The sequence below is a fragment of the Brassica napus genome, chromosome A1 (genome assembly GCF_020379485.1).
Source record: "Brassica napus cultivar Da-Ae chromosome A1, Da-Ae, whole genome shotgun sequence".
Taxonomy (NCBI): domain Eukaryota; kingdom Viridiplantae; phylum Streptophyta; class Magnoliopsida; order Brassicales; family Brassicaceae; genus Brassica; species Brassica napus.
Window position 1 is genome coordinate 13,152,436 of NC_063434.1, and position 27,736 is coordinate 13,180,171.

Below are 27,736 nucleotides of genomic sequence, written 5' to 3' on the forward strand. Positions count from 1 at the left end.
TGTGGTTAAGAGCTGAAGGCTTGGTGTCCAAGAGTTTAGAATCACCCATGTTCTTCAGCCTTTGATTTTGATTGGTAAGATGGTTGTGGATCAGTTTCTGTGAGAAGTTTTGTTGGTTTGCCTACACTGGAGATAAATTCTGAATAAATCCAACCATGGATTCTTGTGGTGTTGATCAGGTTAATTCGTGGTTAGCTTGAAGAGAGACAACCAGTCAAGTTTAATTAGTTGAGTAAAACCGGTAAGTTTCAGCTTCTTGATTCAGCCATGTTTTGATGAGAACCAATTGCTGTATGTTGGTTAACCTGTCAGGATCAGTTGTCTAAGGTCTTGTTCTCTTCAGTCTTGGTTGGTTTATGATTTAATCAGTCTCATAGAACCAGTAGACGAACTGATTAGAATTATGGGAATTAAACCGAACTGATTTGATCTTGTTTAGAACTGAATTGAGCTGAGTATGTTCTGATCTGATCTGAGCCGAGCTGTCTATGGTCTGAAATTGTCTTGAACTGATGTCGTCTGAGTATAACCGAGTTAAGCTGTTGGGAACTGATTAGAACCGGAGTTAGCTGAGCATGAACTAAGCTGATATGAACCGAGTTAAATTGTTAAAGCTTGAACCGAGCTGAACATGGTATCAATCTGTCTTGAACCGAACTGATATGAGAGAACTGAACTGAAATGTTATGAACTGAGTTGAGTTTCTTCTTGAACCAGACTAGTGAACCTTATGTTCCAACTGTTATGTTTTGAATTCAGATGGCCAAGGAGAGTATTCGGATCATCCGGATCCTTGTGATGGTTCTGAACCGAGAATGATCCAGAAGTGAAGTGTGATTAGCTTGAGCTCGAGTCTAGTCTTCCTTAGCCAATCTCATGGATTTAAAGGTGAGTCTAGATAGATGATGAATGAATTATGAATGAGTATGCGTGATTGCATTAAGGGATAATCATTGATTAATTAAGGATTAATCATGAATTAATTAAGGATTAATCATGAATTAATTAAGGAGTAATTATGGTTGATTGATTAAGTATTATTCCTTGATCTATATTTATATATGAAGTATTTATCTAGTTTAAATACTTAAGAATTAATAAGAATAATTCTTTGAGGTTATCCCGAGCCTTATTACTTGTTCTCAAGTACTAATATATATTATTCTATGAATAAGTGTGAATCATGTGAAGTCTTATTGTATACTCACTCTCCCGAAAGTCCCGCATTGCCGTGAATTGGTCCTGCGATATGGATCAAGGTCATGAAGACACGATGATGGGGTCGCACCCTGGAGGCCGTGTAACTGCATGCAGCGTTGGATGTTCTATCTTGGAATATCTGATGGAGATGATGGTTATATTTATTCCCCGTTAGGCTCGGTTAGCCTTGGTAGGTTTCCGGGTTTAGCATATATATATATATTAAGAGTATGAGTGATTGGCGGGTATCGTGGAGGTGATGTTTAAGATAGATTCACATGGATGGATTGACAGGCCTTATAATTATATTAATTATGGAATATAATTCCACTGCATTCAAATGGTGTCGCTTGCTCGGGATACTATTGATATGTGTTTGGGTGTGGGATTAGACTCACTGAGAAAACTAGTTACTCATGACTCATTTGATATGCAGGTAACCAGTAGGTGGGAGACCTTTACTCTAGGACAGGAAGGAACGACATTAGCCAGCGGTAGTTTTATTATCCTTGCAAAGTCATTTTGATATATCTTATGAATAAGATTTGTAGACCGAAAACTTCGAGGTTAATTTATAACAAATTTTGTAAGATGATTTTGAATGATATATAAATAATGTTTTTTTTAAAGTACGGGTTCCATATGATATTAGTCCTTGTCCGGACGAACTAACTATCAGGTATTACTTTCTCGGGTTGAAAAGCCTAGAGTGGTATCTGATAGGAGCGTTGGTGTTCTTTGATTGTTGATCTAAGGCGATCAGAAGTATTCTGAGAACCTCAGATCGACCATCGAGGAACATCGACCGTGTTATTTCCGGTCATCTATGATCGGAGGTGTCACAGTCCAGGCCTAGAGATCACGACCATGGGGCTAGACAAAGGGTGTGAGTCGGCCATGTTAAACCTCTTGAGTACTTTTTCTGTATATGCCATTTGATGCAAAAAGATTCCATCTTTTATGTACTCAAGTTGTAATCCCAAACAAAATTTTGTTTTCCCAAGATCTTTCATCTAGAATTCTTTCTTTAGATATTCAACTGTTTGGGAAATCTCTCCAGAGGTTCCTAGGATATTTTAGATCATTAACATATGCTTGTATACTTTAGTTCTCGAGAACCTGTTGCATTTGACAACTCAATACCCTCTGGAAATTTTATATATATCTCATTATCCAGTGGACCATACAAGTAGGCGGTTTCTACATCCTTTAACCGCAAGTCTATTTTTTCTTCTTTTATGGCCAGACTTGTTAGGAATCTAAATGTTTGTTGTATCCACCATAGGGGAGTATGTCTCCTCATAATTGATTCCTGGTCTTTGTGGAATCCTTGTGCATATGGCCGTGCCTTATATCTTGCTATCTCGCCATGTATCATTTCTTTCACAAAGACTCATTTTTGTCCAACTGGTTTCACATCTAGAGGTGTCCGAACTATGGGACCAAAACCTCTCTTTTCTTAATGAACTTAACTCCACGTCCCCTTTACATTTGATCTAATATGATTTGTTGAGTGCACTCATGTATGGACGTGGGTTCATGATCTTCATTCATTTCATAATCTCAAGTACTACACTGCATGCAAATATATCATCAATGTCGACATTCTTTCTCTTGTTCCAATTGTGTCCCCGACATGACATAACTTATTGAGGTTTCATTATCACCTTCAGTACCCTGAAGCTTGGCGTCCCAAGCCTCATTGTTAGGCACCTTAGGTACAACCATGTTTATGGTTTCCTCATCCACGGTCGTGGCTTTTAAGTTTGTCTATCTTAGGATCGACCATGTCTAGGATTCCCTCGTCCACGGATTTATTAGCACATTTCTTTAATATCCGAGAGATCTTATCTTTGGAACTTATTGGTCTACCACGTTTCAAAAGTGCCTTAGACTCAGTAGCAACTTGATTGTGTCCTTCTTGAACATCAATTCGAATTTGGTGCATTTACAGCTGGTATATATGACTTAGTCATTCTATTCGGGTTAGTAACGGAATCTGGCAATTGTTTAAGCTAGTATTTGTATAATCTTTTGGACTTCTAAATCTCATTCTTGAGTCCGAGGATCTTGCCAATATAAGGATGTATGATTCCATTTTATTTCTTTTACTCTTTTACCAGCTTATTACTTTCTCCCCCTAATCCGTGTACCTGGCCTCAAACTGATCACTCATATTTGGCTCAAGGTACTTAATAATCGTGGGAGAATCATATCCAACATATATCCCCATCCTCCTTTGAGGTCCCATCTTTGTTCTCTGTGGTGGAGCAATTGGAACATAAATGGCACAGCCGATTATCTTAAGATGGGATATGTCTGGCTCATGACCCGTAAGCAATTGTAATGGAAAATATTTATGTTCACTTGATGGCCTGATGCGTATGAGCTCGGCCGCGTGAAGGACGGCGTGTCCCCATGCTGAGACCGGAAGTCTCGACCTCATGAGTAATGATCGAGCTATGAGCTGTATGCGTTTTATAAATGATTCGGCCAAGCCGTTCTGTGTATGTACATGTGCCACAGAGTGGTCCACACTTACCCCCATGGACATACAGTAATCATTAATCGCTTGGGAAGTGAATTCACCAGCATTTTCAAGACGTATAGTCTTTAAAGAGAAATCTTGAAAATGAGCTCGTAATCGAATTATCTGAGCAAGCAACCTAGCAAATGCCTGGTTGCGGGATGACAGGAGACAGACATGCAACCATCTAGTGGGCGCATCAATGATGACCATGAAATATCGAAATGTCCCACAAGGTGGGTGTATTGGTCCACAGATGTCTCCTTGAATTCTTTCCAGAAAGTTTATAGTCTCCTTAGTGACTTTAACTAGTGATGGCCTAGAAATGAGTTTCCCTTGGGAACAAGCAACACAAGATATGTGCTTAGGGATGATTCTTTTCTCTTTAAGGGAATGGCCGTTTGAGTTCAGGATCAGTTTACGCATCGTGGTCGAACCAGGATGGCCAAGCCAGTCGTGCCATAGAGTGAAATTGTCGATTGCCTATTTATTAAAAGTGGCATTGGCCTCGATCATACTGACTTTAGCATGGTAAAGACCAGTAGATAGTGCGGGTATGGATTCTAAAACTTTCTTATGACATTGGGCGAGATCAATGATCTGGAGGAACTCTTTGTTTCCTTCGCCATTGGTTTCAATATGAAATCCATTCATTCGAATGTCTTTACAGCTTAATAGACTTTTCTTAGAGTTGAGTGAATACAAAACATCCGATATCTCAAGATGTGTACCCATAGGCAACAGGATATTGGCCTGGCCGTGATCCTTTATGAGACTAGCTATACCCGCAACGGTTGAGATGTTGGCATTTTTAAGGGTTAGGTTTATGAAGTATCTCTTGTCTTTTAAGATCGTGTGGCTTGACCCACTGTCCACAATGAGTACATCCTTTTTCTCGTTCATTTATAAAATAAGATTCAAAAGGATGCTACTTAGAGACTTCATTTATAAAATTATTCATTTATTATTAAGTTTTAAAATAAGTTCAAAGAAATAACAACATAGAAATGAAAAACACCAAAGCACAGAACACAAAAATTAGATTACAAATGTCGAAATCATACTTCAGTCTTTAAGACAATCTGAAGTCATTATCTTGGTAAGTCATATGGGCTTCAGGATTCTTCCCTTTCAAACTCTCTTGATAAAGGTCAACTAGATGCTTGGGAGTCCTACAAGTCTTAGCCCAATGATTGCCCATACCACATCTATGGCACACTGATTTGCTTGGGTTGGTCGAGTGTTGAGGTTTGAATGAAGATCCACGGCCGCGACCATGACCTCTTCCAAATGAGCCACGGTCTCGCCCATGGTCTCGACCATGTTGATTCCCTTGCCCGCAGCCAAAGGAGCTTCGGCCACGGCCACGTCCGTTTCTATTTCCTCGACCACGGCCATGATGACCGTTTCCTTGGACGTGATGGGACTCTTTATTATCCTTTGTAGCGTGTGCCTCAGGTGGTGGTGCTGAGCCAGGAGGTCTCATCTCACTGTTTCTCATTAATAATTCATTGTTCTGCTCAGCGAGCAAGAGACAAGAAATAAGATCAGCATAGGTCTTGAAACCTTTATCACGACACTGTTGTTGTAACAGCACATTGCTTGTGTGGAAAGTGGAAAAGGTTTTCTCAAGCATATCCTGATCCGTAATACTTTCACCACACAGTTTCAGTTTTGAAACAATCTTAAACAGTGCCGAGTTATACTCGTCCACGGAATTATAATCCTGGATTCTGAGATCCCTCCAATCAGACCGAGCCTTAGGTAAAATCACTGTTCTCTGGTGATCATATCTAGATTTCAATTCGTTCCAAAGATCTAGTGGATTCTCAATGGTTAGATACTGATCCTTGAGACTCTCAGCTAGATGATGGCGAATGATCAAGATGGCATTGTAACGATCTTTCTCACTAGCATTATTGTCCTCGGTGATACACTCACCGAGTCCCTTGGATTTAAGGATGATCTTAGCATCAAGCGCCCATTGAAGGTAATTATCTCCAAAGAGATTTAGGGCAGCAAAATCCAAGTTGTTGATTTTCGACATCTTTAGATTAGTAGATTGTTGAAACCGGACCACCAAAGAATGAACCTCGAGCTGGACTGGACGCGAGCTGACTGAGAACAGATTGGGGCTGAGGTCGCGAGCATCTGATCGGGGATGCGAGCTGTTTGCTGTTGGATCGCGAACGGCTTAATCGTCTGGTGCGAACGGGACGCTTGCTGTCTGGGAACGCGAGCTGTCCTGGATGGTAGCTGAGGTTGAGTTCGTCTAGGATCAGGAACGCCTTGGGCTGGAGCTGATCTGGGATGTGAGCTGGAACAAGAAACGCGATCGGATGATTAGGGTTCGTCGGGTTCACCGGCTAGGGTTAGAATTTTTAGGGTTTTGGCGATTTGGGTTTTAGCTTAGGGATTTAGAGTTTCGTGCTGATAACGTGTTGTAATCTTAAGAGATTGTAATCTGTAAGTTCTTATTTTATTACTCACTCATAAGGTGCCCTTATATATGAGAGTTACAAAGAGATAAAGGAAAATACATAAATATGGAAAGTATACAAATATAAGAAAAAGGAAATAGAGTTTCATTTTCTCTAACTAGGTAAACCGTCCCTCTCTCTCCTGCTGCGGCCGTCTCTCTCTTTTTCTAGGTATTGGGCCGGTTATAGACATCCATTTATAACAAGAATGTTATTGTAAATGGCATAATTAGTAACTTCTGAAAACTACATGTAGTCCTATTGCCTAGGAAGAAAACGGCAAAGACAAGCTTCATCACCGTCACGTGTCTGCAAGGGTTAGTTCCCGTGGCGTCATCTTTGTCCTCTTGCTTTCCCGCTCTGCAAGATAAGATAAGAGGATCTTTTAACTCATCAACCGTTTGTTTCTCGTCGACCATCTTCGAACGCGTTAATGGAGGAATCGTAGTAGCATCATCTGTTTGACTTGAATTTTCACATGACGTTCCTTTGCAATTTCGTCCGACGGAGACTCCGTACTCTGTTGCGAACTTTTTCTCGGGAAGATCCTGATCTCCAGGTCAAATTAGGGTTTACTGATACTCTTCTCACATTAAGGAACTTCCGATTCGATGTTCCTCAGCTTAATCAGCTCCTCGATGGATCTAGTTTCTCATTCGAAGGCTTTACCGTCGACTACCTGGTTATTCGCTTCTCCGTGTGGTCAGCTCCGGCAATTCAGATCGAAATTCGCGGTGTCCATGTCAAATTGACGGCTAGGTAACTTGATTCCGTCGATCAATTGTTGATTTCGTCTAGTTTGGTTTCAATGTCTATAGCTGATTAGGGTTTATGGGTTCTGCGTGTAGAGGGACGGAGGAAGGAAGCTCAGGTAGGGTGCAAGCGTCACGTGAAACTGTAGCGAATGAGATAAAGAAAGTTATGTCGTCTATTGATCCCGAGGTACTTGCTTTTTCCCCAGTTCTTGATTCTTGGGATTGGTGTAATTGTAACTATGTGGTTTGCAGGGATGCTTCTTACACGAAATCTTGGAAAGAATGATGGACGGCACTTCTCAGAGAAGTAAGCTCAAGACTTCTTTCTCGAATCTTGCTCTCAGGCACTTCCGTATTCAGATACATGGTATTAATGTTCAAGTCTGTTTCCCGGGTTTGAGTGACTTGGGTTGCGTTCTTGAAATCAACGAGCTGAGGAGTGATTCTGAGGATTCTGGGAACCTTGGTTTATTGAGGAGTTCAGCTACTGCAGTTTTATTCCCTTTGAGCCGTAGTTCCTTGACACTGAGTGGCCATGGTTTCAAGATTGGATATAAGAGGAGTAATGATGATACCCATGAACTTTGTGCATTTGACAGTCTTGTTGTTCTGATTACGCTGCATAATCTTCAATTTACTGATCTGATCGTCCGTGTTCCAGAGTTAAGCTTCTCGTTTAGACCCACCGATATTCCGGTTTTAATGGGATTGTCGAAGTTATCATCCAAAGCTAGCAATTCTGTCAGAAGTGGGCGCTATCTTTGGAAAGTAGCTGCTCGCAGAAGTGGCTTGATGATCTCGCCTCACACTAGCTCGTTCCAGAATTTAGTTAGTGCTGTTATCCTCTGGATCCGATACGTGAATGCTTATGAGTATTTGTTATCTTTAGCTGGGTACTCTAGGAAAATGCCAGAGAAATCATCACTCTGGAAAGTTTCAGAAAACAAAAGGCAGTTTGTGACTGCAAGACGTAAATGGGATATGATATGTGATATTGAGAAAGAGCTCCCTGCTGAAGCAATCGCACGGGCGCGGAGAGTAGCCCGATACAGAACTTGCCTGAATTCTCAGAATGCTAATGATGATTATGAAGAAACTTCCTTATATGGCCACTTCAGTTTTTTGTGTCAGATCACCTGGGGTTTAGCTTATATCTGGAGACTTATTAGTAGAGCATTCTGGTCTATAGCCTGCTTTCTCTCGTTCAAGAAATTGTCGACCCAAGAACTACAAACTGATGGGAACAACGAAGATGATTCCGAGCGGGTATCTCTTGAGTTTCATGCAGTTGTCAATCTTGGGAGACTTTCTATCACATTTTATCCAGAGAAAATGATTTCAGGTTCGATGTCATCAAAAGATAGTGCTGAACACTTGGACTCAAATGTTGTCATTCTTTGCCTTTCAGTTGATGAGTTTTTGGTAATGCATACTGCTGACTGTCTTAATCAGTGGTCGTCTGCTTCCTGTGGGAAACTGAAGATTGAGTCTTCTAGTTTTATAAAAACCAGTCGTTTCATGAGATCTACAAAAGATCCCAGTACTTCTACGGAAAGAAATAAGAAGCATATGCGTGAAGATGTGAAAACTATCCTAGAGATGGACCCAGCACAGCCAATCCTACTTTCCAAAACAGTTAACAATCATGGCAATGATCGACAGGAAGGCATTCTGCATCTGCAAAATCTTCTGAGAGAAATGTGGTCGAACTGGAACATCAAATGCTTGAAGTTGGATAGAAGTACTTTCAAAGTTTCTGATAACCCTTGTGTACTCGTTGATACTAAAAGCTGCATGGCATATGAGGATGCTGGTAACCAAGATTTTGGAATCTGGAAATGCGGCATGTTGTTGGGGAAGTTCGATATTGTTTTAGATTATTCATCGTTGTTTTCAATGGCTCTGCTAATTTGGCAGACACAACAGTGTCAAAGCTTAGTTGTAGACGGAATTACTGGTGGGGTTCATTCAAGTTCTTTGGTAACAGGTGGTGTTAATCCTGAAATGGCTAGTTCTGACGAATATGGGATCTATAGAAGAATTATTGAACTGTCTTTGCATAAAGTTCATCCTGAGAGACAGATTCAGGTTGGCATAATTGTTGGTGGTCCACAGGTCAAATTGCTGGTGGAGAAGGCTGAAGAAGTGGATTGTTTAACTGGGCAGAAAGATCTTCTTTTATTTGATATCCATGATCTTGAGTTTGTGGTCTGGCCGACTTCAAAATCTGACCTGATGCCATTAAGGATGTTTCAAGGGCCTGACAGCACAAGATCAGATAGGCCTTCGCTTCATGAGCTGGGGCTAACTGATACTATGATTCCAAGTTCTGGAAAATATGTTTCTCAGGGACGGAATTATCTGTCCTCACACCTAGGGTTTTCTGGTTTTGATTGTTCTTTCTGCAAAATGGCAGAGAAGAAGTGGAGACAATTTTTTGTATTGAGACCCGTAACTATCTGCTTTTCATCCTTAAGGTGTGTGGGGTTCTTCTTATATCAAATTACTCTCTTTTAGTCATTGGTAAACTTTTTTTTTTCCTTTTATTGCTACATATCTGCTAGAGTAAGATAAACATTGTTTTTATCTTCTTGCTTGATACATGTTTTACTTGTCATGTCATATGAGATTTGTTTAATAACGTCATTTAGCGCTGAAGATTGGTACTAAGTTGCATATCATCCCCAAATTATAGGACTGAGCTTAGGTGCTTCATTGAACTAGTGAGTGTATGTCCATAAGATATTTCAATCTCGGTGATGCTACATCAAAGAAAAGAGGGTCTTACACCGGGTTATCTTGCTCTATGTGGCAGCTAATTATCCGTTTCCTCTTTCCATGAGTTTTTGTATTTATATCCTTTTATGTGATATATTTTATTTTCCTGCTCAGAATCTCTTATCATATAACATGACTTCATTATGCAATCAAGCATTGTAAATTGGTAGCAGACATCATTTACATTATGCATTTCCATCTGAATCTGAGAGAACTGCAATGTATTGCAGAGAGCATGTTTATTCCTTTAGCGAAGCTATTATCGATTTCTCAACTGGTTTGGATGTGTTGGTGCTGGGACTGACTATTGTATCAAAAACAGATGACCTAAGTGCTTACTTTCAGGTAAGAGAGGCTTTCTTGGAAGTTTTTACTTTTCACGTCTTTAATCTGCAAAATATATAGAAAATTAGTTTCCTACCGCAGGAGTTCGTATTTGTTTTGGTAGCATATAAGGCTCAGATGCTTGGAAGCATTATTATCATATCCCTTTTTAAATGTGTGCCTTCTGTCCTTGCTTACTTAATGCCATAGCCCATGGGGTTAATCTTTGTCAGTAGTATAATTTGATAAAAACGCTTTTTAGTAATGTACTCTTCTAAGTTCTAACCCAAGTTATTAATTTCTGGATATGACTTGTTGCTAAGAGATTATTATAAAGAGGCCTAAAGAAACTTTATATATAATGAAAGACAGGATGCGGATTTTCTTTGTGGTTCGGCGTTCTGTCAGAAAAGATCCTTTTAGGCTTTTATAGCTTGGACATGATGCTCAAATACTTTTGAGTTCCTCAATCTAAATGCCTGTCCTTGTACTTGTTCGGTGTAAAATTCCGAGCTTACCATCAGAATAGCTTCAAGATCTTACTTTACCTTTTAGATTGTTAAAAAGTGCATGCAAGTAAGTTTTGTTGTTTTTACCAGATGCTTCTGAGCTTAGTTTCTGGGCTATCCCGTGGTTTGAGCGGCTCTAGCTCTGCGGGTCATTCACTGGGACAAGGGGTTCTCAGGTCTGACGCAGTGCATGTGGAACATGAGATCGAGAAGACTTTTTGCAAAACTCTTTTTGCAGTGAAAGCGAGCATTAAGGTGAGGGCTCTAGATGTGATATTTGATGTTCCTGTAACAGAAAAATTTGAGAAGCCAACGGAGCTAGCAGATTCGAGAATCTGGTCTTCTGTCCAGGAAGCATGCGCTGAACTATCTTGTGAAGAACAGGGGTTTTTGGTCAATCTTGATTTTTGTGAGCTCCAATCTACACTCTTCAGATATAGGGATAATATATGGAAGAGTTCTGGCAACTTTATCATAGAATCTTCACCGGTCAGGTCACATGATATCTTGTTTGAAGCATGTCTTTCTAGCTGCATATTGAGTGTGTGTATGAATTTCTCAAGCCGATCAGCTCGAGGAGTCGCCTGTCGTATGGCTGATGGTTCTCCAGGAAACGCACCAACAGAAAATGAACCTACTACAAATAGAGTTCAGGCTCAAAGAGAAGTAGACCAGTTGGATTCTGCTTCAGACTCTGCACTGTCCAATTCAACCCGTTGGATACACATCGATTTAGCATTGACTAACTTACTTGTAGCGAGGTGCTCAACAAAACATGTCTTGGTTGAAATTCGTCGGTCAAGTAACTTCGTAACATCGGTCTCTATTGGGAGAAATTTTGAGTTAGTTTTCTGTAGAGTCAAGGTAAATATTAAACATTGCTCGCTTTATTTACATATTGACTACCTCTATATGGTGCATGAAGTAACTTCCCATGTTGTTGGCAGGGTGGTCTTTTTGTCCTTGAACCAGAGGCCTTGATAGGGTTAATTCATGGTTTTTCCGCGTACCTTCATTTCATTTCAAGTAAGATGTCAGTGATTCAATCTTCTGCGCTAGATTTTGAGGAAGTAAAAGCTGATACAGGTGTCAGTGAAGTTAATATTCCTTCTCAACAAGCAAATCGGTACCTCGTGGAGGCGTTTTCTATAGATGTCATCCAGTTTGCACTGGGTTTTGTCTGTGTTGATGAATATGGTAAGTTGTACTATCTTTATCCACTTATTTTATACTAATTTTCCAAAGAAATGATAATTTCTTGATTTTGCAGGAGGTATAAGGGAAATTGTTCTGGAGATCACTCTGCACAGTTCCCTTGATTCAGCAGGCAGCGAACAAAAGTTTCTTTGTGAAGTTTCTCGCCTGTCAGTTCTTTCTAAGATTCTTGAGAGCGTGGAAAGGGACATAAATATTACACAATTTTCTTCTCCAGCATTTAGTGAATCTTCTTTTATATCTGGTGCTCCTCTTGAAACATCATTTCAGCAAAGGGATGTAATCAGTTCAGGTGATAGCACAAGTGTTTCAGGAGATTTTAATGGTCTAAGAGAATCTTCTATGAACAGGAATTTAGAGGAAGAGTTTCACTCTCGGTATAAAAACTATATTTTGGAAGACCTACGTGTCTCTGCATCTGTTAAGAAGCAAGAAATTACCGGTCACCAGTTTAGCCAGGCCTGGGAAGGCGGTTGTTCTGTTCTAGGATTTGATATAACCATTTCTCTGTCAGAATTGCAGGTATCATTCTTTGTGAGATATTTATCAGATTTGGAATACATATGTAAACAGTTTGAATTATTCCTTATGTACTAATACTCCTGTTTGCTGGCCTATCATGTGTTGGTATATCAGATGGTCCTTTCAATGCTTTCATCCTTTTCTGCGTTACCTGGAGGAGAAAATACTCCAGCTTCTTTAGAAAGGCCTTCATTCAATAGTGAACCTGAAAGAAGTTTTGAGTCTGTAGTTCCTGATGGTAAGTAGGTATATTAATGTTTGAGCCATTCATAAAAAAATTGGGTTCATTCTCCTAATGGAAAATTTATAAATGTATAGGAGCGATTGTTGCTATTCAAGATATACACCAACATATGTTCTTCACAGTGGAAGATAGGGGGGACAAGTGTGTTGTGGCTGGTACCCTTCATTATTCTCTAGTCGGAGAAAGAGCTCTTTTCAGGGTACGTACTGTATAATTTGAGAACAAGAAGACGTGGATTAATTAGTATTCTTTGTTTTTAGAATAAAATCAGGCCAGCTACCTTTTTGTTTGGTTCCTTGTCTTTTTTCAGTGTGATGATATCCCCTAGAAATTTTGAATTCATGTGCAGGTCACCTACCACCGCCATCAAGGATGGAATTCATCCGTCTTATGGTTCTCCTTGACATCTTTGTATGCCAAAAACAGTAAAGGAGAGCCATTACGGTTAAACTATCATTCAAGGTCAGATATTGTTAACGTCTCCGGACTTTATGACAATGCACCAACACTCTTTCAGGCTTCTGTTGGTGAATCCCAAAATTATAAGGGTGACATCGACTGGGAGACATACCGTAAATTGGTGAAAGATTCATTTTACCTCGTCAACAAGAAGGGTGATTCAGGTGTTGCATTTGTCGATGGTGTTCCAGAATTTGTCCGGAAGCCAGGAAATCCATTCAAGTTTAAAGTGTTTCGTGAAAGTTTGGCGACTCGTAATATTACATCAGTGGTACCTCCTGAGATCAATGATTCTGAAACGCAATCTGTGATGAACTCTTCTCCCCCTTCTATTACCGTTACAGTTGACGCCGTATCTCTGACCATTGTTCATGAACTTTCAGAAACAAGGGACAGATTTCCCCTGTTTCGTGGTTCAATCAATATGTCTCAGCTAACTTTACAAATCCTATCTTGTAAAGTCAGGATTATGAGCACATCAAACGTTTTAGTGCTGTACTTTGATGCTCAGACAAACCAATGGTGAGAAGTTCTCTTTCCCTGATCTCTTAAGATACGTATTCCTGTTTTATGCATCTTCCTCGCCTATATAGAATTTCCTTGAGCAATGGTTTTTCTTTTCTTCTGGAATAGGCGGGAATTTATACATCCAGTTGAAGTTAGTGCTTTCTACCGTTCAACTTTTCAGACCCAGGATCTTGAAAATACTATTCACAAAGTACCTAGCCATGTTTACTGCCGAATTGGAAAGGTTCTCAAATACTGTTTCCATGAAGTTTTGGAGCTATATAATTCGTTATATATTTTTACCCTCGCATTTGCAGTTGGAAGTCTTTGTAACCGAGCTGTCATTGGATATGCTCCTTTTTATGCTTGGGAAACTGGAGGTTGCTGGACCATTTTCTGTGAAAACCTCCGTTATTCTTTCCAATTGTTGCAAGGTTATCTTTTCCCTGATTACAGTCCACTGCTTTTGTAGTTTTTGTACTTTTTTTCCTTGATTACACCTGTTATGTAGAGGAACCATGAAAATAATTCGTCTTTTTCAGATAGAAAACCTTTCTGGCCTTGACCTCACATGCCGTTTCAATGAGAAACAGACTGTCACAGTTGGTAGAAAGCAAACTGCTTCGATTTTTCTGCGGTAACTACTTGGTCCCTGAATGCTTTATTTTATTCTGAAACAGTAAGATGCATGTGTTTATGCTTTGTAGTGAGAGCGGACAGTGTTTGGCATTTTCTTAACTAGATTGCTGAAATAACTTTTCCCAGTTTTCTGATTAGTGTAGTGCATACTTGTTTTTACACATAAGGCGCAGAAGAAAAGTACTAAATTAATCTTTTTGAACTAACTGAAAGTGGAGAAACACGTTCACTTCTGCTTTTAGATAACAAAGTGGATGGCAGATCCCTAATTGTATGTAATATCTTTCAAAGGCATTCAATGAACCATCAATCAGAAACTCCTCCAGTGGCTGCGGTCCAGCTATCTTCTGGAAATTTCGTAACTTCTTCTATCAACGTTTCGTTGTTAGAAGCCAGAACACTAGCTTGGAGAACTAGGATAGTATCACTCCAAGGTACTTTGATGCTTCTCACACCTATATGTTCATGTTTTCCCACCTGAATAAGCGTACTTTACAGCAACTGCTGAACATTATATATGTCTTATAGATTCAAGGAGTCATCCTGGACCGTTTATTGTTGTTGATGTTGAGAAGGGATTTGAGGTATGTCTAAAGCTGATTCCCAAGGTTTTCTATAAAATGATTTAATAATTACTGCAGTTTTCCTTTATTTTTTTGTATTTGACTACTACCTGTAGGATGGTTTATCGATCTCAGTTTCTCCTTTGACAAGGATTCATAATGAAACTAGTCTTCCGATGGAGATACGTTTCCAACGATCTAAGCAGAAGAAAGATGTTTTTGCTTCTGTACCTCTAAAGCCTGGTGGTTCAATTGATGATTCAGTGGCAGCATTTAACGCCATAAGCTTATCGGGAGATCTGAAGAAGGCATTGACATCTTTAGCTGTTGGTAAGATTTTTGTTTGTTTATACGATATTCATAACTTGAACTTTTAAGTAAGGTTGAAATGTCCGCTCATCACTATAGCTTATGCAACTAGGTTTCCATTAATTTGATTTTCTTCGTTTCTCTATAATTCTCTGCTTTTAGTTATGCAGGTGATATCAATTGTCTAGTTTCTCTTATAAGACCTGATGATTAACCACACTGATTGCTATTAGCGGCATCCTGATTGGTTTCATAAACTAAATGGCAGGTAATTTTTCACTCTCGTTCAGACCTAAATCTCTGGAAAAAGTTTCTGAGAGTGAGAAGTCACTGGCAAGTGAATGGTCTGAAGAGCTAGAAGGAGGGAAGGCGGTACGCCTAACAGGAATTTTTGATAAATTAAGTTATGGAGTTAAAAGGGCTTTAGCTATCAAATCAGTGAACGTCTCCTTGACTACTACACATTGCTCTGTCACATCTGAAAATCAGTCTGTCGACAAGGTGCATTTTCTGATCCACAGCATTGGGAGGGAAGTCTCTATTATACGGCCTGATGCATCCTCTGATGTGTTTGAGAGACGGAATGCATGTATTGCATTGCGAGAGCAGAAGGAAATTTTTCTTTTGCCCACCGTGCAGGTGTCCAACTTCCTGTCCTCCGAAGCAGCCATTTTTTTGACAGAGACTGGTACTGCAGAAAAGTATGCGCTTCTTAGGGAACCTATATTTCTGCATCTAACATTGCTATCTTGCTCGCAGATCAGTTAACGTCGATGGAGAAGCACAGCATTGGCAAGCATGCGACAGTACAGAGCGGAAAAACAATGGATTTCTATGCTAATCCTGACATGATATACTTTAGAGTTACTCTCACTGCTACCCAAACGAGCTGCAAACCAGTCAACAGTGGTCAGTGGGTTAAGAAGTTACAGAAACAGAAAAATGATGCAGAATCTTTGGATGTTGGTCTTGATTTTGCTGGTGGGAAATACTCTGCTTCCTTGAGATTGTCGTTAGGAAAAAGAGGCGTACTGGAGGTCATGATTTTATCTTGAATTATGTTTCCATCCTGATTGCTTTTACTTTAAAATATATCTTTCTGGTTGGTGCAGGCAGCCGTTTTCACGCCGTACATTCTTAAAAACGACTCAGATTGCACCTTGTTTTTCTACCCCCCTGATCAAAAGCCTCTATCCGGGTACATGAAATCTAAAAGAAGATATCTTTTTACCTGGTGATGGCTATTTACATTTAAAGTAAAAAAATGCAGGGAAGATTTGGAGAAACTTGATCACATTGTACCCCCTGAGTTTGGATTGTATTTGCCCAAAAAGACAGAGGGGTCGTGGTTTGTAAGGTAGGCTATCCGTGCTCAGCATATAGTCATTTTACCCGATATCATTTTATAAACTACTTCAACACCTTGTTTGGCCAGATCTCGCAAGCTTAAGGTTATATTGGCTGATGGTCATGGGGCAACTGAAGCAGTGTTGGATTTGGATGCTTTATCAGGACTTACAGAAATTAGTTTGGGAACAAAAGATGACTCTGGAGTTCGATATATAACAAGGTTTGGGTTGTCAGTTAAATCAATCTCAAGTAAGATGTTTGTTCCATCGCGGATTGTGACTTTTGTTCCGAGACATCTTGTAATCAATGAATCGGAGGAGGCCATCAACATCCGCCAACGCTATTTTCAGGTTCTTGTTGTGTCCCCTTTTATATATATCTTTTGCTTTCATCTCGGGAACATGATTTATTTACTTGTCTTTCTATCACTTTTGGTTTTCTTGGAAGGAGGACTCTGTAGGCATAATCACCATCAAAAGTAAGCAGAGAGCAGCCTTACGATTGCAGGAGGAAACTACACTGAGAAAAGAACGTCATCTGTTCGAAAATTTTATCAGAAAGCACGGAAGTGACAATGCTAATCCTTTGACATTCATTCAGTTCCGGTTGAACAAGGCAAATTGGAGTTGGTCAGGCCCACTATGCATCACATCAATTGGATGTTTTTTCCTCAAGTTCAGAAGGCAGTCAGCTGAAACAGGCAGAGGCGCAATTGAATTCGCAACTGTAAATGTTACTGAAGAAGGATCAACTCTTGCTGTGCGCTTCCAAAAACCACCAAATACCCCACCACCATATCGAATTGAGAATTTCTTGTCTGCATCTCTCACTTACTACCAAAAGGTTGGTCGCATCCTAATTAACGTCATCGCTACCTGTGTTTTTTTTTTTAAATGGATGTACATCAATCAGTGTCCGTTGCTGAATCGCAGGATTCATCAGAGATTGAAGTACTTGGACCCGGAAATGGTGCTGATTATGCATGGGATGATATGACCCTTCCTCACAAGCTTGTAGTTATAGTAGATGGTAATAGTACACGTTATTAGCTTCCATAACGTCTTAAAAATGGCAGTATATTCCATGTTCAGTCATAGGTATTTTTGATTGACCAAAAAGCTGATTTTTTTTTCAGGGATGATACCTCTGCGTGAAGTCAGCTTAGATAAGGTTCGTCCATGGAAACCCCTTTTCAAGGCAACTCAACACCGAAGCATAGCCTCCCACTTAATGTTGGAAAAGAAAGCCAAAGATCATAAAACGGCCTACGAGCAATTGAGTAGCATGCCGATGGTAAAGGTCGGATATGAAGTATATGCAGATGGTCTGACTCGAGTCATTCGCATCTGTGAAGTTTCAAAAAGCCATAAGGGAGACTCAGTATTCCGTTCACGTTCAAAAGTTCAATTCCGGATAACCCATTTAGGAATTCAGTTACTTGAAAAAGTGAAGCAAGTAAGTTGGTCTTCTATCTCTCTCTTTTGCCACCATCATATCTGTATTATGTAGCTATTCCTGCATTAGTTTTTGTCGACCTCCTTTGGCTCATATACTTGATTATGTGTTCAAATGTTTATGCAGAATACGGAGGAGAAAACTGTCCTGTCATATTCTCCGATCCTAGTGGCAAGGCTAGATAATTTTGGTCTACAATCCATGTTTACTGACCAACAGAAATTTAACCAACTATGTATAGAGGTAAACTTTTATGAAGTGCAAATAGGTTGGCGTGGTTTTCTGGTTGCAGAAATAAAACAGGGCTTTTGTCTTTGGATACTGCAGGCTCTGAATGTTGATCACAAATGGGTAGGGGCACCCTTTGCAGCCATGCTTCGTCAGCATCATTCAGATTCCAGTGAGGGAAATGGTTGTCTATTCAAATGTGTATTTGTTCTAGCATCGAGCGGATCCAGCGTCACACAAGTCAAGCACGCCTCAATAGTTTTGCAGGTATTAGGCGGTTACTGTGTCACTCCTTTCGAATTTCACCTTACCTTTTTCTCCCCACACTGTCTAAATCAATTAGTAGAAAATAGACAGCTAGAGTCAACTTCTGACTCTTCAAGTATTGAGTATATTAGAGCAATTCGATCCAAACATTTCCTGCTTGTGCTGTTGGATTTTTATATTCTGAATGTGTTATGTGCAGCCAGTCAATTTGAACCTAGACGAAGAGACTTTGATGAGAGTTGTGCCATTTTGGAGATCGTCTCTCAGTACAAATACGCAAAGTAGTCAATATTATTTTGACAATTTTGAAATTCACCCAATAAAGGTTTGTTCTAACAGTTGTTCTAACCGTCTTCTTTTTCAATTTCTATTGTATACTGTGTTTAAAAATACTACATCCGTTTCTCATCTTTTCGATTAGATAATTGCTAATTTTGTTCCTGGGAGTTCATACTCGAGCTATAATTCCGCTCAAGAAACTCTGAGGTCATTGCTGCATAGTGTTGTTAAGGTATGTGCATCAAAAAATTTCATCTCTTTTTATTTTTCCTTTTTGCGTGTATTCACGTGTAAATCATTTTTTTATGAGCTAATGCGTGTCCGGCACTTTGTTTTCTGTAGGTTCCACAGATAAAAAACATGGTTGTCGAGCTAAATGGTGTACTGGTCACTCATGCATTGATAACGGTTCGCGAGCTAGTTCTCCGATGTGTAAAACATTACTCATGGTATACTCTTTTGCTAGTATGTTAAAAAGTTCCTAAGTACACTTCCCACTGTTTTCAGATACTATTAACTTGGATAACTGCTATTTAGGTATGCAATGAGAGCAATCTACATTGCAAAAGGCAGTCCATTACTTCCGCCAGCTTTCGCATCCATGTTTGATGATTTTGCATCTTCCTCTCTTGATGCCTTTTTTGATCCTTCTCGAGGCTTGGTGAACGTCCCTGGTTTGACAGTGGGTAAGATATGTGCATCTCTGATATCAGTACCTTCATCTTTGGCTTCTATATGCATCATTTAAGGTGTAAATATACTTTGCTTATATCTGTTGTAGGCACCTTCAAACTCCTCAGCAAATTTATTGATAACAAAGGATTGTCAGGGACAAGACGTTACTTTGGTGATCTTGGGAAAACTGTACGTACCATATAATATATCGATCATGAACTTCCCAGTTTATTTCTTCCATTAAATTTCTTATGAAACTACCATGTCGCAGCTAAGAACAGCAGGATCGAATGTCGTCTTCGCTGCTCTTACGGAAATCTCAGACTCTATTCTGAGGGGTGCAGAAATGAAAGGGCTTGATGGACTGGTGAGGACTTTTCTCCTTTCATACTGATGATCAGTTAGGCTGAAGTTCCATTAGCAATAGAGTCGTTTTTTTTCTAATCATCTCTTTTTCTATCTTCTCCCAGGTTAGCGGTTTCCACCATGGAGTCCTAAAATTAGCGATGGAACCTTCGGTGATAGGAACAGCTTTGATGGAAGGTGGACCTGATAGAACAATCAAGCTTGATCGTAGTCCCGGTATTGATGAGGTGATTTCTCACGGCCTTTATCTTATACAACTTGGAACTAACGTTTTTATAATAGAAGGATCACACGGATTCCTTAACATGTAAAACCCAGAGAGAATAAGCTTCTCGTCATATCTACTAAGTTCTTAAAAATATTTAGAATCGTTGTCACACATTCTTGCGAGACTTTAGTTAGTATGTATGCTCATGGTCATATTCACTCATTGCAGTTATACATCGAAGGATACCTTCAAGCTATGCTGGATACAATGTATAGACAGGAGTATCTCAGAGTCAAAGTCATTGATGATCAGGTAAAATTTCAAGAACTTAGATTTTGCTTTGCAATGATGAACTTGCTATTTTCCTGACTGACCAAATATATATATACTCACTTATAGGTTTTCCTGAAAAACCTGCCACCGAGCAACTCTCTGATAGATGAGATGATAGACCGAGTCAAAGATTTTCTGGAAAGCAGGGGTTTGCTCAAAGGAGATCCTTCAAGCTCTCGTCTTCGTCGCCGTCTCCATGGAGATAAGGTTTAAACTCATATCCCTTTGTACTCTGTCCTTTTGATTTTTTGATGGATCTCTTGAGTAATATATGAACATTTGCTATGATCAGGAATGGAAGATAGGGCCAACAGTGATGACATTATGTGAACATATCTTCGTAAGCTTTGCGATTCGCATACTTAGACAGCAAGCCACTAAGTTCATATCCGGTCGTAGGCCAAAGAAAGAAGAAGAAGCAGATGCTAGTGACACTGGTCCCAGTACTGCAATAGTACCGCTACTTGATGACAAAGAGAAAAAGAAGATGAAGTTTAGGTGGAAAGCTGGTATTGGTCAGTTCGTAGCTTCAGGCATCGTAGCTTACATCGACGGACGTCTGTGTAGACAGATTCCTAATCCAATAGCTCGTCGGATTGTAAGTGGGTTTCTGCTAAGTTTTCTTGACAAAAGCAATGACCAATAATAATAATGGCTTCCTCTGTAAATATTATATCCTTACAGTGTAAAAGTAATAATGCTCTTTACATAATAAAAGAGTAATAATGTTCAAAATTAGAGTAAAAAATATGCCACATCATTCTCTAGTTGCATCTGTTCTTTGCTGTTTCTTTTTTTATCTCCACACAAGAAAAACGATAGTTTCTTCAGACATGAACAATAATAACTTTTGTATCTAGATTCGAAACCCAGACCCGACCGGTTATCTTTCTGGTTCGAAGTATCAATATTAAAAACAAAAGATGCATATTAACCCGGGAAAACAGCTAAAACCGACGAAAGTGAAGCTGAACCAGTAGCAAACGGAATGATAAATCTCAAAACCGTGTTTTTATGTAACTACCGTTAAAGCTTTGCAAAACCGTGTGTGTTTAGACTTGGCCCCTAAGCTCTACCACCATAGTTCCATTAGGTCGGTTTCTAGTTATCATTAAAAACTAAAATATTTAAAAGATGCATATTAAACCGGGAAAACAGCTAAGATCCGGGAACGGGAAATTGAACCAGCAGCAAAACCGAATGATAAGTCTCCAAACCGTGTTTTTTTTTCATACTTGACCCGCAAGCTACAGAAAAAGGAAATTGGTTTTCGTTTTAAAAGAGAAAAGGAAATTAGTTCTTTTTTCCGAAAACCAAATAAGTCCATCTATATAAAGTAAACAAAAGGAGTCTCCTCTCCTCTCACACCCACCACTCCTCATTCGCTCTCTTTCTCAGTCTTCGTCTTGTTTGTGTCTCAAGAAAAAAAAAAGATGGCTTTGTCCGATGATCTTCCTCCCGAACTCACGAAAGATGTCAAGAGAAGAAGCAAAAAAAGAAGAAGCGTGAGAAGTAAAGACGTAGAAGTACTTCTCAGCGTCGCTACAAGAGCCGCTCATATCGCAAGAGACAAAGGATACTACACCGTCTCTCCCGAAGCAATACGGTGCGTTGAAGTTCTGAGAATGATAAGAAGCATGCCTCTCACTCCTCGTCTCATCACCAAAACTAATGCCTTGCGCTCTCTTCAATTCCTCGCCACCAATGGTAACCCTAAAATCAGGTCTGAGTCTAAATCCCTTCTTTATCACTTGAACAAGGGTGTTCTTGCAAGTAGATGAAGACAAGGGTCTTGCTTGGAAGACACGAAGCGTGTAGAAGATCCAGACTAGGCTTTTATTTTCTGAAAAGTTTTGTAATGAATCTATTTGTTGTTGACTAGGTTAAATTGTATTGTATCATGTTTGAATAAAATTGATTGTTTAATTGCGTGAACTGAAGACATATAGTTGGGTACTAATTATGAAATTGATATGTTTTAATATGGGAACTAGGGTTTCAACAATTGTATAACAAAACTCTTGTGAATGGCCAAGTATAACGTTTTTCTTCTGTTGTTCATGTTGTCAAGGTCAAGTTCTATCATGTTTGAATCAAAATTGATTGTTTACTATGGGTATATGAACGGTGACCAAGGAACGACGAGGAACAAATGCATTCCCTAACATTCCTTAAAAAAATCACCATTCATAAGGAATAATTTTTCCTTTTCATTCCCTACCATTCTTTTTTTTTGTAGAGAAATAAAGAACAAATTAATTCCTTTATTAAATATGGGATGGAACAACCATTCCTTTTCATTCCTGTAATTCAATTCCTCTACGTTTCTTTTCTATTCGTTCATCTTGTTTCCGAAATGGTCACCAGTCGAACCTAACAAAGTTGCATGATTGAAGTCAGAGAATTGGGTTTAATGTATGAAATTAATAGTTATGGGCTAAATATTAGATAATCCTTTAACGTATGGGGTAAAAAAACATAAAAACTTCTCCTGGTTTATCTGAAACGAAATTTCACATGAAATCCATCATTCTTATGCGCACCAAAATCCAAAAGAGTTTGAATAAACCAATGAGATTTAACAGAAGGGTCATCAACTCATTAGACATTTAAGATCTTTTGCAAAGTAATCCAAGGAGATTCTTTTATACAACATAAACCAACACAAAAGACCAAACTTCTGTCACTAAGATAGATAAAAACCGAAACATGGTATCTTTGGTAAAGACATAGTAATGCCTCGGCTAAAAGGAAGTATATATAACAGAGACCTCATCAGTATCAATACAACAACAACTATATTTTAGTACTCATAAGCAGCAGTTCTCTTCATCATCCTCATGAACTCTTCCATATTAACTTCACCATCACCTGCATTTTGTATTTATTTTAGTGTCAATCATGTTTCTTCACCAAGCGTGCTTTGCCCAAGAGAGATAGAGAAATTTAAGGAACTTACGGTCACGGTCAGCTTCTTCAACCATCTCACGAATCTCAGCATCAGTGAAGTTTTCACCCAAGTCCTTTGCCATGCGTTTGATATCATCAGCAGATATCTTCCCCTGCAACAAATATGTACAAGAATGACCTTTTGTACTAGATATTGTAATCCTCTCAGAGATAAAGAAAGAAAGCATTATAGATACATACATTATTGTCAAGATCAATGATCTTGAAAGCCTTGGTGAGCTCTTCTTTGGTGTCACGTTCACCGATCTTAGCAGTCATCATATAATAAAACTCATCGTAATCTATGGCTCCACTTCCATCCTTGTCCACATCTGCTATCATTTTCTCGATTTGCTTCAATCATTATACCAAACCAAAACAAAGAGGATATGTATCAGAATCTTCATTCTTTAAAGAAGTAAAAGAAACGTATCTGTTACCTCTTCCGTCATCTCGAAACCAAGCGCCCTAAATCACATAACTTGAAAGATTAGTATTTAAAAACAAAAAGAAAACGTTACAAAACTCCAAAAAAGATTCACCTCATAGCAACATTAAGCTCTTTAGCATCAATGGTACCAGAGCCATCAGTGTCAAAGAGATCAAAAGCTTCCTTGATCTCTTGCCTCTTCTGCTGATTCAACCCATGATGACGTCTGGGTTTCTCTTTCCTCGAAACACCTCTGTATAGACTCGACTGCAGAAGAAACAACTAAACAACATCAATCATCTCATATAGACTAACCAACACGAGACATAGCTCAACTATACTAGAAACAAAAGAAAAATATAAACTTTAACACTAAGACACAACTAAGTTTCAAGAACAGGAAGCACTCATAGAGAAACCAACACAAGACAAGACAAGACATCTCAATTTTACTAAAAATCTAAACTTTTAACACGGGCATGTAAGAAAAGACATCTTTTTAGCATAAGAATCTCCAAGCTAGGAGATACACTATATCAATCTCAATCATCCTTGATTGATTCTAACAATCTCGATTTAGATCTTAAACCGTTATATCTCAGCACAAAAAACTTTGATCTCAAGAAATTGCTGATCGTTAACACACATATTGAGAGAAATCGGAAGTTACGAACCATTCCTTGTTAGCGAATCGGAGAGATGGAAGAAGAAAAGCTCTTTCCGCGTCGATTTCTCGAAAAGTAATCTAAAGCGTTTCTCTCTACCAGGGAAAGAGCGATCAGCTATTACTGAAAGGCCCATTAACGAAGACAAATACGCCGGCCCAAATTGCGACTCATGAATCCAAAAACTAACTGACTAATTCATTCAGCTAAACTCTGTGTTGCTTTGCCTTACCTATCGGACTTTGCAACATGATTCAATCTGCTTTGAACCGTTTTTGGTGGAACTCAATTTAACACTTAGATTCGAATGAATGGTGATGTAAATTAAAAAATGCACATCAAACAAAATAAATGCAGATCAAAGTGTTTAAATAGAGAAGCAGTACAATGACAAGTGTCATGCACATCGGCTTTTATGTACTGTAAAAATCATTCAAGTGTTTTTTAACGTAAAATTAAAAAAAAATGAAGAAAAACTCTATAAAGTATAATGTTTTTTGTGTTTTTCTGCACAAATACAGTTCATTTGCATGTATTTCTACCTTTAGTGCTTTTGATGTTGTTTAACTATTCCATTATTTTCTAGCCAATAGATAATTTCAGTGAAATAAATTAATTCTATAAATATTGATTCATTATCCATAAATATAATCTTACTAGTTCTATACTTTGACAAAATAAAACTCTCTTGTTGTGGTGCAGTATGCTCCCCTCTCTGGTGTAAGGTAAGATTACCCTTTTATTTTTATTTTATTTATATAATACATTAATAACCTAAAATATAGTACAGTTAATTAGAAAATTCTATATATATGATACATTTTACAGTTTTTACGTATAAAATATGCATGTAAGTAAATACGAGATATTTTTTGGCTCCTTGTAAATCTTTTCGGAATGGGGTTATTAGGTATCACATGTCTCATTTCAACAATGGTTTTCCTCTTAAGAATAAAAAGAACTATTTAATCGATGTCATATTTATAGAAGATAATACATAAAAATAATATATATTTATAGACTATTTTATATATAATTTCGTATATTAAATATAAACAGAAAATGTAAAAAAACTATTATATCATAAGAAATTGATTAAAATATCCTAAGTTGACTACCGCTTTACAAAATACACTCAATCAAAAAATTCTATAACCTTTGAGTTTAAGGTTGAGTGATAATTGTTTAAGGTTTAGTATTTAGGGGTGGGATTGAGTTTATAAACTTCTATAAATGTTTTATAAATCATTCTTAAATATTTATAAATGATTTATGAGATTTAATTTAATATTTTAATCAAAATTTTGTGGTATTTTCGAAAATGATTATATTTTAAAGGTAAATTTGAAAAATGGTATCAAACTTATTGAATTAAAACTTTCCTTTATATAATATTTTGAGGAAAATTAAAATTTTATTTGTTCATCAATTTATTTTAAAAAAGTTTCTTTAAATTTTGTTCATCACTTTATTTTTCACAAATCTATCTTATTAAAACTCAAGTATAAAATTGGAGTGTTTGGAAACTTGAATATGACTATTAAAAAATTTGGAGTGGTTGGAAACATGGATTGTAGTCTTTTGAAAAAAAATTACTTTTGTTTGAAAACAAGGATAATAGTATTAAGAAAAAAAGTAATAGGCTTATGTTATTAAGTAAAATTGAAAGTTCATCATATTATAAGAAACTATCTATTTGTGTCAGTTTTAAAATATACCAAAATGGGTCAATCTAATTGCCTAAATTTTTTTTTCAAACTAACCATAAAAAAAATTTAAACTTTATATACATATTTCAAATCAAAATAATAATTCAAAGTTGATTTATATCAAAAATTGATTCAAAAATACACATATATTCAAAAATGGATTTTTACTAAACTATTTTTCAATAACCATTATAAAAAAATGTTGTCAATATATATAAGAAAAATACAATACAAAGCCCAATTTGAAATACCAACTCAAATGATGGTTTTTATATTTCATATTAAGTTTTAAAAATATAATATATGTAATTATTTATATGATGGTATGTATAAAATACTATTAATTATATGATTACTTATATGATGGTATGTATAAAATACGATTAATTATATGATGACAATATACGTATATAATAATGACTAGGGATGGGCTTTCGGGTACCCATACGGGCTTGGTTCTGATCGGTTTGCGTTTTGGGTTTTCGGGGTCAAAGATTTCAGTCCTATTAGGATGTTTCTAAATTTTGGTTTGAGTTCGATTCAGATCTTTGCGGGTTTGGTTCGGGTTTAGATAACTCATTTGAATTATTTTAAAAGTTTTAAATCATTATATATTTTAAATTTCTCAAAATTTATAAATAAGATAATATATTACATATAAATTTGAATAACGTATGTCAGAATACCTAAGCTTAACATATCAATTGACTTGATTTAAAATTTTGGATATGGAATCAATAATTATTTTAAGTATTTTTGGTGATTTGAGTATACTTAAAACTATTTCAGATATTTACTTTTGACTATCTACTTATATTTTCAAGTATTTAAACCAATTTAAAAGTATCATTCTTGATGTTTTATATACGTTAAATCTAAAAATAATTAATATATATAAGTATATAAATCTATTTTTAGATAAATTCGGGTACCCGAATACTTCAGTTCGGATCAGATTCGGTTCTCTAAATAACAAAATTTTGAATAATTCGAATTTTTAATCAATTTATGTTCGGGTTTGGTACTCTATTTTTGGATCGATATCGGTTATGTTCCTCGGATTCATTTTTTCAAATCCTAATAATTACATGAAAAACAAATATCAACATATTTTTCAAAATATACATTCGCGCGGACGCGCGGATCAAAGTCTAGTAAAATATTATTTGAGTAGAATCCAACTATATTATAAAGTTACTCTATTTCGAAGAAAAAAATTGAGTGAACCAACTTTCACACTTGCAATTTGCAAACCTTGTTCCAACATAAAATAAAAGAAATATCAAATTCAAAACTAAAAAAGAAAACATATCTTGGACAAAAAAAATGAAGACAACATTGAGAAACTCACTTTATTCCTCGCCACCACACGCACGCTTGCTTCTACAGTTGTAGGTTTTATAGCCTTCATATAACCTACCAGAATCGATTTGTAAAGAAGAGATCTGAGATATATCAGCCACACGAGTGTCAATTTAATAACAACAAAGTGTGAATGATTTATAACAAAGTGGTAGCGAATCAAGCAATAAAGTGTCTTCTACTTTGAATAGAATTGTCTATTTTTAATATTATAGGCCTGCATTAGTAATATGAAGAAACTAGAATTGTATTGTTAAAAAAAGAAAGAATCGTTGGTTATATTTAATATTTAATGTCAATTCCTAAAAGAAAATTATGAATTGTAACTACATAGCCATAACAAAAAAAAATTACTAAATGAACTTTGTACCGTTGTTTTTTGCATGATCGATCAAAGTCTCTCCGTTTCATTTAGAAACAATAAAATAT

General features: G+C 37.5%; 3 protein-coding genes across 4 annotated transcripts; 2 read left to right on the forward strand and 1 right to left on the reverse strand.

Annotated features, from left to right (window-relative positions):
* The first annotated feature begins 6,568 nt into the window (after positions 1 to 6,568).
* On the forward strand, positions 6,569 to 20,959 carry LOC106350238. 2 transcript variants are annotated; one of them, XM_048776501.1, is made up of 36 exons: positions 6,569 to 6,966; positions 7,056 to 7,149; positions 7,215 to 9,439; positions 9,971 to 10,085; positions 10,664 to 11,437; positions 11,521 to 11,770; positions 11,844 to 12,310; positions 12,425 to 12,548; positions 12,629 to 12,753; positions 12,904 to 13,535; positions 13,647 to 13,764; positions 13,838 to 13,954; positions 14,063 to 14,157; positions 14,451 to 14,593; positions 14,688 to 14,743; positions 14,839 to 15,052; positions 15,300 to 15,719; positions 15,791 to 16,068; positions 16,144 to 16,229; positions 16,302 to 16,388; positions 16,467 to 16,731; positions 16,832 to 17,224; positions 17,314 to 17,410; positions 17,517 to 17,836; positions 17,963 to 18,079; positions 18,164 to 18,331; positions 18,531 to 18,656; positions 18,753 to 18,842; positions 18,953 to 19,059; positions 19,148 to 19,296; positions 19,392 to 19,474; positions 19,557 to 19,652; positions 19,756 to 19,878; positions 20,088 to 20,171; positions 20,259 to 20,399; positions 20,485 to 20,959. In XM_048776501.1, exons 1-36 carry the CDS (start codon positions 6,686 to 6,688, stop codon positions 20,836 to 20,838), a joined length of 9,414 nt encoding a protein of 3,137 aa, XP_048632458.1. In that variant the 5' UTR covers positions 6,569 to 6,685; the 3' UTR covers positions 20,839 to 20,959. The 2 variants fall into 2 exon arrangements, with proteins under 2 accessions (XP_048632458.1, XP_048632457.1); XM_048776500.1 differs by having other exon boundaries at positions 6,570 to 6,966; positions 16,829 to 17,224.
* Positions 20,960 to 21,625: 666 nt separating this feature from the next.
* LOC106350241 lies at positions 21,626 to 21,973 on the forward strand. The gene has a single exon (XM_013790149.1). The coding sequence runs from the start codon at positions 21,626 to 21,628 to the stop codon at positions 21,971 to 21,973; it is 348 nt and encodes a 115-aa protein (XP_013645603.1).
* Positions 21,974 to 22,769: 796 nt separating this feature from the next.
* Positions 22,770 to 24,375, reverse strand: LOC106347641 (probable calcium-binding protein CML20). Its single transcript, XM_013787230.3, has 6 exons — positions 24,246 to 24,375; positions 23,684 to 23,838; positions 23,582 to 23,609; positions 23,343 to 23,495; positions 23,152 to 23,254; positions 22,770 to 23,063 (listed from the first exon to the last, which is right to left on the reverse strand). Exons 1-6 carry the CDS (start codon positions 24,246 to 24,248, stop codon positions 22,996 to 22,998), a joined length of 510 nt encoding a protein of 169 aa, XP_013642684.1. The 5' UTR covers positions 24,249 to 24,375; the 3' UTR covers positions 22,770 to 22,995.
* Between the last annotated feature and the right edge of the window lie 3,361 nt (positions 24,376 to 27,736).

Excerpts from the sequence above, each read along its gene's own strand:
- LOC106350241 (XM_013790149.1), top strand. The coding sequence starts at position 21,626 with ATGGCTTTGTCCGATGATCTTCCTCCCGAACTCACGAAAGATGTCAAG.
- LOC106347641 (XM_013787230.3), bottom strand. Across the intron at positions 23,610-23,683 it reads GAGCTTAATGTTGCTATGAG|GGCGCTTGGTTTCGAGATGA; the intron begins GTGAATCTTTTT and ends TATGTGATTTAG. Across the intron at positions 23,064-23,151 it reads TGAAGAAGCTGACCGTGACC|GTGATGGTGAAGTTAATATG; the intron begins GTAAGTTCCTTA and ends TACAAAATGCAG.
- LOC106350238 (XM_048776500.1), top strand. The coding sequence starts at position 6,686 with ATGACGTTCCTTTGCAATTTCGTCCGACGGAGACTCCGTACTCTGTTG. Across the intron at positions 17,411-17,516 it reads GCTTGTAGTTATAGTAGATG|GGATGATACCTCTGCGTGAA; the intron begins GTAATAGTACAC and ends TTTTTTTTTCAG. Across the intron at positions 19,297-19,391 it reads CGTCCCTGGTTTGACAGTGG|GCACCTTCAAACTCCTCAGC; the intron begins GTAAGATATGTG and ends TATCTGTTGTAG.